The sequence below is a fragment of the Centroberyx gerrardi genome, chromosome 22, assembly GCF_048128805.1.
Source record: "Centroberyx gerrardi isolate f3 chromosome 22, fCenGer3.hap1.cur.20231027, whole genome shotgun sequence".
In the NCBI taxonomy this organism is placed as follows: Eukaryota; Metazoa; Chordata; class Actinopteri; order Beryciformes; family Berycidae; genus Centroberyx; species Centroberyx gerrardi.
Genome location: NC_136018.1, coordinates 18,499,873 through 18,512,183, shown reverse-complemented (window position 1 = coordinate 18,512,183; position 12,311 = coordinate 18,499,873). Strand labels below are relative to the sequence as shown.

General features: G+C 44.4%; 1 protein-coding gene and 2 non-coding genes across 3 annotated transcripts in view; 1 reads left to right on the top strand and 2 right to left on the bottom strand.

The window, feature by feature from the left end:
* Positions 1-96: 96 nt before the first annotated feature.
* trnaw-cca (transfer RNA tryptophan (anticodon CCA)) lies at positions 97-168 on the bottom strand. Its single transcript has one exon. It is a non-coding gene; the product is annotated as a tRNA-Trp (tRNA).
* A 1,588-nt stretch (positions 169-1,756) lies between these two features.
* Positions 1,757-12,311, top strand: part of LOC139909750 (partitioning defective 3 homolog) — a 352,335-nt gene continuing 341,780 nt past the window's right edge. The window contains exon 1 of the mRNA XM_078291260.1: positions 1,757-2,131. Within this exon, the coding sequence (XP_078147386.1) occupies positions 2,012-2,131 (120 nt within the window). The 5' untranslated portion in view covers positions 1,757-2,011. The remainder of the gene's footprint in view (positions 2,132-12,311) is intronic.
* On the bottom strand, positions 10,796-10,867 carry trnaw-cca (transfer RNA tryptophan (anticodon CCA)). Its single transcript has one exon. It is a non-coding gene; the product is annotated as a tRNA-Trp (tRNA).

Sequence of the window (12,311 nt, the reverse complement as noted above, 5' to 3'; positions counted from 1 at the left end):
GGCCAAGTGAACAACCAGGTTGCCTTCATAGCTACTCCAGCACTTTCTGGCCTGAATCATAAAGCCAGAGATAGTTCAGTGCAGGAGGCAAAGCTTTGACCCCGACGTGATTTGAACACGCAACCTTCTGATCTGGAATCAGACGCGCTACCGTTGCGCCACGAGGTCACAAGGTCAATGTAAAACTGAGTGAATTTCTGTGGCTGTAGTGGACTGTTCTCAGGTGTGAAATGATGATGGTTTGAAAATATTTATAACCTTTAATTCACCCTATATGTCTTCTACACCATGCATTGAGACAGTATGGGAGAGGGATTGTCCATCTTGCACTCATGCTCTTTACATTTGGGCTACATTAGTTCACAAAGCAAAAGTGCCACAGGGAGCAAACAAAGCTCCAAAGAAAGGTTGCAGTTGCAGCTTTTGTCAGTAAATTGGGTCATATTGGAAATCCTGCTGTAGGCTGATTTCTAATACTGCACTGCAGTTTAGATGCTAATTATCAGAGCTTTATTATGGCACTGGATCTATATTTTTTTTTATCCATTTATTTTTTAAAACTCATTTGCAAGATTAGTATATGCTTTACAGTCAATGGCATAAGTGCAGCTTAGGCCAAGGATTCCCTAAGTTTTTCATGTCAAGAGCCCCCAAATAGATATATGCATAAGATCACAGACCACAATTTTGGTAAGATTGTGTCCTAAGGAACTCCATCTGTTTTGTTGTTAGATATGATTTAGCACAGAAGTAGATAACTGTCGACAGCACAGGTGGGTAGAGGCAGTGAAAGCTATGATAACCAGTCACCCTTGTACATTCTCTCAGTGGTCAAAGCTCTAGTGAGTGAAAATAGCAAAATTAAACTATTTCTTATTTTGCTGGGGACCCCCTGGGACCCTCTCAAGGACCTCTGGTGGTCCCCTGACCCCACTTTGGGAACCACTTAGACCTACAGCAGGTTACATACTTCGATGGTGTGCTTGGGTTCAAGTTATTTGGTCTGTCTCAGGCTTCCATGTCAAATTTCCTTCCAAGTCATGTTTCCTTACATGCATACATGCTCAACCATCAAGCATTCATTTGTCTTTCACAAATCCATCCAAATGTGGTAATACATGAGTAATACCCACTTGATCAGGTTGATATGATTTTGCCCCAGGGAATCCCACATGAGAAGATTGTTGTAGTTATTATTATACTGCAGGTGGGTAGGGGGCAGTGAAACCTCTGATAACATTCTGTGTTGTGTGAACCTGGAGTGAGTGAAATAACAGTTGAATTAAGCTATTCCTCATTTTGATAGGGACTCTATGGACCTCCCCGTGGATTTCAAGGACCCCTGGGGACCCAGTTTGGGAACCAGATAGAGTATAGCCACTGTTTTTTGACTGTCATGAATTAAATCATAAAATCAATAAAACTCATGGATGGAGAAGAGTTCAAATAAGAGCTTGTTTGTTTCATTAATGAGTGTTGTAGTAAATAAATAGGTGTGTTTACTGATCTCCAGTCATAGTATTAATAATTTACCTATATTCATACAACTTACACTATGAAAACACTATCATTAACACTCATATCAGCTTAAAAAGGTAAGCAAACTGAATTCAGATCGGTTCACCCTCCACTTGAACGCCTGATTTTGACGCACGGCTTTCGTGCGTAATGGCAACATAGTTCGTGCTTGCCGTAACATGTGGGCGCACTCGCGGTAGTATCAGCCCAGTGGTGCGCTCTCGGTGGAGAGGGCTTGTTGGGAAGTTTCTCCTAAGTGAGTCAACACGGCACAACGGGGGAGGAACGCCACCCAGCCCGGATCCGATGCTGCCTGGGCGCTTTCGTTCCCCCTGCCGAGGAAAGACAGCCTCAGTCAGCGCGATCTCTCCAGACGAGCCGGGGATGTTCTTTTTAACCTTCGCATATCGGGGATGGTTATTCTTCTGTTGACGCGGCGCGCTTTTCCCTACTGGAATTAATAAAAAAAAACACACAACACGGCAGAGGAGAAATGAAAGTGACGGTGTGTTTCGGGAGGACCCGGGTGGTCGTTCCCTGTGGAAATGGGAATATAAAAGTGCACAGCCTCATCGAACAAGCGGCCATGAGGTATAAAAAGGCGATCGCCAAGGTAAGTCCACCCACCCCAACCCACCCTGCTTTCTTTTTTTTTGTACGGTAACATTTGACACAAGGCAAAAAAAAAAAAAAAAAAAAAAAGCCCCTGACTGCCGGGAGCTGCTGCATCCACACCGGAGCCTCAACATGGCGCTTTCCTCGGACTAAGAAAGAGGGAGACAGCGGTTGCCCCTAAACCGGGATCCAGTGGGGATCCCCGTGGGGGCCTCGGTGGGGGGAGAGGGGTGTTTCCAGGGGAGGACACCCCAGCGAAACGACGGATACTTCGGTTGCACTAATAGTTTACTCTCTACACTTTGCGCAGTGAGAGAATGCGTAAGGATGACTGTTTTGATCATAGTTTTCACTGTAGCCAACTGTTCTCCCCGACTATATTATATACAGCAATGCATTCCTATACTTTATCAAATGGGGCTCTCTCTGGTCTGTTGTGGATGTATTTTGGGAAAAAGTTTGGGAACCGCGTCTGAATTCAATGCCTGCTGTATTGGACTGACAGAAAAGCGCGCGTGTGGTGCGTGATGCAATTTTGTGGTGCGTGATGCAATTTTATTGTCATAAGTTCACACAGAGTGTTTGGCACATTGATGAAGAGTAAAATAACTAAATGTGTGTGTGTGTGTGTGTGTGTGTGTGTGTGTGTGTGTGTGTGCGTGCGCGCGTGCGTGCGTGTGTGGAGATGCACGTGTGCCCTTACTAAAACAACCATTAAAATATCACAGCAAAACCTAAAATATCATGCAACCACTATAGTATAAAATTGTATAGTGAAAATTGCACTACAGAAAATACTAGTAATACCATATAGAAGATAGAAAAATGCCATATAAAGTAGGCTATAATCTATAACCTCCCTGTTGACACACTATAAGTCCACATAAGGATATTATAAAAATATTTTAGTGATACTATAACAGTTACAAATTCCAGAAAGAAAGATAAGGTCACTATAAACTTGCTATTGAGTACACACTTTAAATTCCTGTGTGTGTGTGTGTGTGTGTGTGTGTGTGTGTGTGCCTGCATGTGTTTATGTTCGAACAGTCAAGCAGTTGTATGGGATTAGTGAGAATATGGTTTAAGAAGGTTCCCATGCACATCCCAGGCTTTTGATAGGAAACACTGGTTTGCACTCGTCGCCCTTTCAATTACATCCTGAAAAAGTTTTATAAGTTCATCCAGGTTTTATTTAAGTCCATCCGACAAATCGATCTGTGATGGACCACATGTCTGTGTGAATTTCTTGTGCCAGATTTGAATAGCGCTTGACAGGACGCTGATTGCATTTCCCTTTTGTGGCTTTTTAATGGCTCCGCTTTAAGGCCCATTAAATGACTAATGAATGAATTCAAGTTTGTTTCTGTTGCCATGGTCAGTGACAGCGCTTTCTCCTCCTCGCCAATGGCTGGTATATTACTATTGGAGTCACGTTAATGGTGCAGCTTCTCTTCAAGGGGCTTTGGAATACCTCTGTGAACCCGCGCCGGTTTTTGCCAGGATATTTCTTTTCAGTGTTTCAGCTTTGGGAAGCATTCAGCGTCCCTGTTCCAGAGAGGAGTTCTTTAGACGGGTTTCAGAAGGGATCTTGGGTGAGGGGTATAGCATTCTTAATGATGGCTACTGATGCGCTTTTGATAGAAACGTGTCCAAAAACCTTTTGCCTTAAATGTCCAAAGCCAATGAAGTGCTTGGTTTTTTCTGCAAAGATGTCTATTTCTTTCTAAGAATTTCATTCCCTTACAATGAAGACGCTTGCTGAGGTCTTTCCACAGGCGCTGGTGCTGCTCTGTAGTAGATTTTATCACTGAAGGCAAACAATGACACAGTAGGTCAACACTAACACTGGTTCTTGAAGAGCACTTCCTCCTTAGACACACACAAGCGGCCACACACACCCACATTCACTCCTCTGTTTTACCGCGCTTGTTGGTTTTCCATGCTTCAGCAGAACGGAGGCGACTGGCCCATTGATCCATGCAGTGGTAAGTGTAGAAGTGTAGGCTTTCCCTCAGGAGAACACTTGGCTCTGGATCAACGCTAACTTTCACAGGCCGGCCAAGACCTTCGGACAAATGGATCACAGCTTAGAGGCTAGAGCGGGGTTTGGCTTTGAGATGCAAAGGAGGGCGTAATAACATAGGAATCTTTAGTTTAAGAGTGACAAGATATTCCTTCCGCTGACAGTGCCACAGTGTCGCTTTAATCCTCAATGCATGTGCACAAACGGTTCTTCTTTAAGGCTGTGTTCACACTGCAGCAACAATCAGAAGTGTCCTAATGTGGTACGAAAAGACATGAACACCCAAATCTGAATTTAAAGTAAATCTGTTTTAAATCCATCACTGTCAATGCATATTGGTATGGGATATGGGTTACATCTAAGAATAGATATGAACAGTCATCAAAAAAATCAGATGCAATTCAGAACTGAGCATGAAGTCCTGCAGTGTGAACGCAGCCTAACATGCCTTCTCTTGGGAAATCAGGGTGGATCGCTTTCTTTGCTGTCCTGATCACCTCTCATGCCTAAGTCATGCATTCATCTACCTTCTATACCCCTTTGCTTACATGACTTGGTTGTATCTTTCAGAAGCACATGATATTTGATATCAAGCTCTACTGTTTGCCATTCCGCCTGAGTGCGGCGGTGGAGCTCTTACAGGATATGAGAAGCACTCCCCCGACTCCCTGCTTGAGCTGAAAACTCATCTCTTCAAGAAATACTTAACGTCCGCCTCTTCCCTACCTTCCTCCTCCATATTTACAGATGATCTTGCTGCTGCCGCTCTTATTTCTTTGTCTCGCTTCTTTATTATATATGAACCTTCTTAGGATGCAGACATATTTGTTACATCTGTTGTCAGGGTGCTGTGGCTTTTGCCCTTGCACCTCTTACTTGCTTGTAATGTCGTTGATCTAGCAAATTCAGCGTATTCTACTCTCATTGTATGCGGCTCTGCATAGATTAGCTGTAACTGCGGTGGACCCCAATCAGACAGTGTCAGACAGTTACAGGCTGTGCTGGTATACCTGATCTCCTCTGGGGACCCTTAGCAGGCTTTATCAGTGTCTCAATGGGACCAGGAAGTATGCATAAATCAACCACTCAAGGACCATTAACTTCAGAGTCAATCTGGCCTACAGTGTGCGCAGTCATGAAGGATTAATGCTAAATGGCTTTCCAGGCTCCTCATCCTGCTCTTCTGTTCACAAGGCTGTTGTGCTTTTTTAGCATTTGGCCAGTCAAGTAATGAGTAGTTACCGCATTTTTAGTCATGTAACCATGAGCAATATGAAGATGTTATTTTGTGGGCTATCCTGATGGCATACAAAACACCATGCACACGTGACTGGGAGGTTCCAATCTCTACTCATGCTATTTCCGGTCTTCTCCCGCTGTATGCTGCCACACGCGTAAAGCAATACATGTCGGATCGCCTACTCTCCTTTCAGTTCGTGAATCCATAATTTGTGCCTCTCGCTCTCTAAGGAGCTGTCTGTCTAGAATCCCGATACTCACCAGACTCACATTTTCCCACAGCTGCTCACCCTAAATGTAGACTAAAGCCTTAAATCACATAATTACTCTTTTTTTTCTCAAGAAAATTCCACAAATTCAGACTTGCAGACATGTTGCAACATACAGAAGTTGTTGAAATACACGGACACAAGAAGAGCCTTAGGGGGGGACACAGTTAAGCAAAACAAAGTTCCAATGTGGAGAAGTGTAAATCACCCCTCCCCTCTCTCTATATAGCCACCATATGAGCCGCATGTGTCCTCTGGCCCCTGGACTTAAAAGAGAAGCCAGATTTAATTTAATAAACAAATGATTGATCTATCTTGATGAGCGGCAACTAGACAGATGCATGCGTCATCAATCAAAATGTTATGTGGTTAAAGGCTTGCAGATGACTTGACTGTGACTGTGTGTGAGTCCACAGTGGTAATGATGAGAACATCTGCCACCTCAGAATTATGGTTTAAGCAAGAGAAAGGGTTAATATCAAAGTTGTTATTCAGAATCATTTGATTGCTGGTAAAATCAGTGTTACTGCTGGGTACAAATTATTTAGAGGACATCCGTTTTGATGCTGTGACTCCATTGTCTTTATCTTGATTACCATTTAGCTCTTGGAGAACACCATAGAATTTCTCAAGCTTAAATTCCCCACTTATTGAGAATTCAGCCTCAAATTCCGTGCCGTTTTTGAAAGTGCTCTGAAAAACCCAAGGTCAGTTTACTTCCGAAAGTTGCTCAGTCTCTGAGCCTTTGTCTGGTTTGAGTACAACCATAAATTACATGTTTTCGGAGCTGTCTTCTTCTTTGTCAAATCTTGTTTGAAATGACAAACCCTTTGACTTTCCCTCCATAGTAGACCAAGTGCGCTCTTGGATCAGACCTTTCTCTCACCCCCTGCTTCAAACAGTCCTGAATCATGGTTTTGGGTTCTTTCATTGTACGCGCTGGAAGATGGTCACCTGACTGAAACGATCCCATCCTATGTTGCACTTATTATATCTGTATCAACTCAGACTTATGCACCTAAATAGACTGATCTTGGACATCAAACAAGACGCAGTTGAGTTTCATTTTCCTCACTGCCAGGAATCTCCCCTCTGTCCCCTAGGTAGACATATTTCTCATACCACTTTCTGGTTCACTGAGTCATTTCATACTCTTGGATCCACACACACACACACACACACACACACACACAAACACACTCCACACCTAGAGGGCTGTCTGTTGCTGACCCCTGCCTTAGGGCTCCCAGTCTCCCTGGCTCCTGGAGGTTGTTAGCCCAGTGCAAATTGGCTGTTCAGGAATATCTAACTATGCCTGACGACAGGCAACCACACAGGGGGAGAACTACCTGGTTTCATGCCATTGGAGAACTCAGTGACACCAGTATAAAATAGAAGCCATCACTCAGCTGACTGATCATCTATGTTGGTGATAAGATGTGAGAAGAGTCACAAAAATGTTGATTTGAAGGGAACGTGAATGCCAAAAAATTCAAACAAAAAAAAACATGAAGAAGCTAAGTCGTGGGAACCAGGGTCTTGGCATTTTCAATGCTCAGGTATTGGCAAGCATAGCTGGCAAACCCGATTGAGAATATGTGTTTAACTGTACATAAAATTCCCTGTGATATTTTGGTGATTCTGTCCTGATTTAATCTGTCCTTCAACTGAGCTACCTGGGTTTCAAGCCTTGACACTGCTGAAGTGTTCTTGAGCAAGACACTAAGTCCCTACCAGCTCCAGGATGTTGTTCTGTAGCAGATCCAGCACTCTAACCTCCATGTGCAGGGAGAAAAGATAACTTTCCCTAAGGGGAACAATGAAGTATCAAATTACATTAAAACGACCCCTGTTACAAGCAACACGGCTTGATTTGCCTCCATATTGCACTGCTTCAGCCACTGCTTGCATGTGCATCACGTCTGCTGGGGAGTGTAGGCCCCCTTTCCAAAAGCACAGCTAGAGTTTTGTAATCCTCAGCTATTCTCAGCTAAGGAACTAACAGGAGACTCGGCCAGCGTGCAGCTGCACAGAAACACCGCAAAGGGGAAAGTGGGAAGTGCCATTGGAAAGGTTGTCAGAGCTCATTAGCTCACTACACTCAGCGGCCCACTGGTTACGTAACGGAGAGGAGCTGCTCGGTAATGTCAGTAGGAATATTACGGTAATGAAAGATAATTGAGGGGGGGTTATCTTGTGAGCGGACTACGGAGCTGCTGGGCTCTATAGGGCCTCTGGGTTGACGGGATGAGATGTGATTGATGGTAAGTGAGTGGGAGTGGGTCTATGGTTCAGCTGTGGTCAAGCAGTAGTGTGCTTCAGAGTTCATTTCCACCACAGTGGGGATCACAGCAGGGGCAGAAGAGGAGAAGAAGCGTGGACTCAATGACCTCTCATCCCCTTACAATAGAGCTGTATTCCCCTTCTCTCCGGCTCTCCCTCGGTTTATCGGCCTTTTGTCTTTTTCTTCTCCCCTTCTTTCTTGTTGTTTCTCTTTATCCCTCTCTCTTTTTCTTTCTTCCTTTCTCTCCAGCTGGTCAACGCAGCGCTCCATCTCTTCCGGCCGACTGAGCGGTGTCCTTGCTTTTCGTGCTAACTCCTTCCAGGGGGAATAGCCGGCTGCCCGTCTTTGACTAAAACATCACACACACGCCGCTTCAAAAGTCACGAGTTGAAGTTTGCCCAGGCATCCAGAAAAGATGTGCAGTGCCCTCCGCCGTCTGTCCGCCAGATCTAAGACTTTGATGTGGCCCAATTTGTTCTTCCGTTGCTTTTTCTGATTTAACATTTGAGGAAATCTAGATTCAAAGTGTTCGAAAGGGTTAGCAATGTGGAATAAGAGTGTAACAAAAGGAAAAAAACAGATTGCACAGTGCATAATAGTCTACAATTTCACACAAGTATGGAGGCTGGTAACAGCATGTTTAGTTTTATGCTCAGCTGTGCACAAGGCAGAAACTGTAGTTAAATATTAACTTCAGAATTTGGAAGAAAGAGTTCAAAGACATGAAACAGTTACTCCTATGTAACAACAATTCTTGGATGCGGTTTGTGTTATTAGTCCTCTGTAGTGGACATAACGGAAGGGGTCAGTGTAGGAACATATAGCTGTTACAGACTTTGGGTCATGGCTATAGGGCTACATCTGTGTGGGTCTGAATATAGGTCAGTGTAGAACAGAGAGAGAGACTACTTCCTGATCCTAACTGTCTGGCAGGCTTTTTGCCTGGTAGGCTGACAGACTGAAGGGCTGTCTGGCGAGCTTCACTATCCACGTGAACAGCACCAAGGACAATGGCACCACACTGAGCCCCTTATCTTCCCCCAAACGGTGTTTTCTCCTCTGGGGCAAGCTGAGGTCGCGAACCTGGTGACCTCAAGGCTTTACCCACTGGTTAGCATACATCTAAGGTGTACACAGGTGCTCATACGTACACGTGTCTGAGGAGGTGCACATGCATGCAAAGACTAGACTGTTTGCACACACATGCACACACCGCTAACCACTCTGGATGATGAATAAGTGAAAGTGCAGAGCTTTAGTGTTGCACAAAGCGGGGGAGAATTTCTGGCAGTGGCTGCCAATGGCCGCAACGCGAGCGGGCCACACGCCATAGCGGCAACTGCCAAAGTCTGAATATGCTGACCATTGCGTGACTGTGGTGTTTTCCTGCTCCACATACCCTGCTTTGGGGCATTCAGGGTCGTGCAATATCCAGTTTCATCATATCATTTGGGCTCCTTTCAGCGGGAAACGCTTAACTGTGTTCTCGATGCAGACTTTGCATCAGTCAGGGTAATGTGATGCGGTGTTTCAGGTTTCAAGAGAGACATATGAATTGTTGGCACAGAGAAACACCTGGTATTTCTTGCTTTGGTTCCAGTTTCTGTTGGCACATAACCGCCGCTGCTGACACAGTTGTTGTATTGATTTTTTTCCCGTTCTTTTTTGGTTTCTCTATGTTTCTCTATGTTTACCCGCCATCCTTGGAGCTGAATAACAGAAATCGCTTTTGTTGTCAAATCATTCACAGATTTAGCCGGCCTTGACACAAAGTGGCAGGCAAAGCATGGCACAGTTCTGGGTGTGTGTGCACGCATGGGTGTGTTTTCTATGTAGACGTAAAGCATATGTGTTCTTAACTGACTTTTATCACCGATTGCGTGGCTCCATTCAGACTTAGTTCAGTGTGACCGAGCTGACACGTCAAACATGAGTTCTTGATAGCTGCTAGCCTGTGTTTTCCTGTCCCAGCCATGGCCTTGCACCGGTGAGGAGTCCCTTTTGTTATCTTAGTCCACCGGTTCAGATAATCCAGTTAATCATTAGCCTGAACCGTTAGAAGTAGGACAATAGAACCAATGCAGTGCACGTGATCTGGCATAACTTAGACATAACGTTTGTATTCAAAGGCTATCCTTCACAGCTTCAGGAATGATAGAGATGAGGTGGGGGTGGGGACTTGCGAAAAGGTTCTGACATTCCTGGTTACTGATGATGGTGAATACCTGGTGTTCAGCTAGTAAAATGTGTCACCGAATGTCACCACAAACCCTTTGTTGAGCCATTAATAATCCTTGTATTTGTCTGTTTGGAGGGGCTTGTGGTGGCCCTCTTGTGTTGTCACCAAGCTGTTGGCTGAGTAAGGCTGGGGACACACTAGAGGATTATCAGGCTGATTTACACCAGATTTGCCCATCCTGACAACTGGAAGGAAAAGCCAGATCAGAGGGTTGGTCAGGGCCGATGGTTGGCACAGATCTGGTAGTGTGAGGGGTTTACAGATTCAATCTTAACCACCCCAGTCGACTGGCAGACTGGTCCGGTCTGGTCTGGTCAAACGTGTGATATTCTGTTGTTTTGATTTGTGTTCCGTTGGAGATTAGAGGTCCTGCATCAGTGACGTATCAGGAGTCAGCAGGATAATCTCAGTTATTTCGTTAAGTGTGTGATACCCTGTTCTTGCCTAATCGTCTAGTGTGGACATATTTACAACTGAGAGACAAAGAAATCTCTGAAATCCATCATTAAGCATGTCTGGAACACCATGAATTTAAGCAGTAGGTTGATAACTATTCGCTGTACTTACATGGGCAGAGGAGAGGTTTGTGTGCAATTGAAAAGCTTTGACCCCGACGTGATTTGAACACGCAACCTTCTGATCTGGAGTCAGACGCGCTACCGTTGCGCCACGAGGTCTCCTGCTGTTTAATTTTTGGTCCTTTCTGTTTCTCTCCCTCCTTATCTCCCCTGCTTACCTCTCTTATGCCGTCCCATTCTAACACTCCCATCTGTTATCACAGGCGAGTCACGAGCAGATAATGGGTTTAGGACAGAGCAAGTAGCAATCACTTGTTATATGAAACTCTCTTGCTGCTTATGGTTTTAGAAAAGCCATTATCTGAAGTCTAAACCCCTCATTGGCAAGTTATTGTTTCTTTTATTCCTTAACATATTTTCCTCTTGCATCTATTTCCTCCATTAGTGACTTTGGATTATTTTGCCATTTCCAACTCTTACCATGCAAGCTGCTGCAGGACTTTGGCTCTGTTGATGTAGAGTTGAGCAAATCTAAATCCACATGTTCCTGTGCTGTCAAACCACCCTGTCCTGAGTGTGATATGATGCCACGGCCAACAACATGCCTTCATGAAAGAATAGATTAACACAGTGTTTAGCCGCTGTACCTTCCCCAGGGCATGGAAGAATGGCTCTTTAAGAGGACTCCATAAGCCATGTTTGGAGTCTTTGAAATGGAAAAACGATGTGTACAAGCTGTTGAATTAAATGTATTACAGGGAGCAATGGCCGACATTATGCTTGCTAATGCTGTTAAGATGGAAAAGCACTTTGGACCTCCCCGACACATCCTCAAAGGCTGTTTTGACAGCTTCCACTGTCTAAACTTTGCGGGTCTTAACATGGAAGCCTGCTTTTCTGCCCTTAAAATACACACAGGCATTCCTTTTCCATTGAATAATGGTATAGGCTGCTGTAGCTTCACTCTTTAGTCAGGGGAAACTCTCAAATCTGGGTCTGTGTGGAGGAGAAGCCTTTCTCCAGCTCTTATTTCATAGATTGGAGCTTATACAATCATTTCTCCATGGCAAAGCTGCTCTGGAGGCATAAATAATCTTAGTGGTTGAGCTAAACCTCAATGGGCGGAGCCAAAGAACCACAGTTTTGTCATAATATAAATAAAAAATATAAAAGGCAGTGACTTCTTTTTTTCAGTAATTCATGATAATGGCATTCATGATCTTGGAAGGTCAGGTAGCTGTAGTTTAGCATGGCTATTTTGAACTTGGAAGGTCAGCTAGGCTAGCTAACCTAAATAACTTAGTATGACTAGATTGCATTTTTTCAGTTAGAGGCAAGTGCGCTAGGCTTCATAAAAAAAATAAAACTCCAATCTGCTGTTGTTTCAGGGCTGCAGGACAAATGTCAGAGTTAAGTTGGAGGGTTACATGATATGCTGGACTGACCGAATGACTGGCCGGCTTGCTGGCTGATGAATGGATTTACCATAAAGCTGCAGACCACAGAGTGATCTCCCTTTGCACTGCAGCCTGAGTGGTCTCCATTAATTATCACTCTGCTTTAGTGTGGTGAGCCGTAGTAGTATACACATGGTGGGAGTATG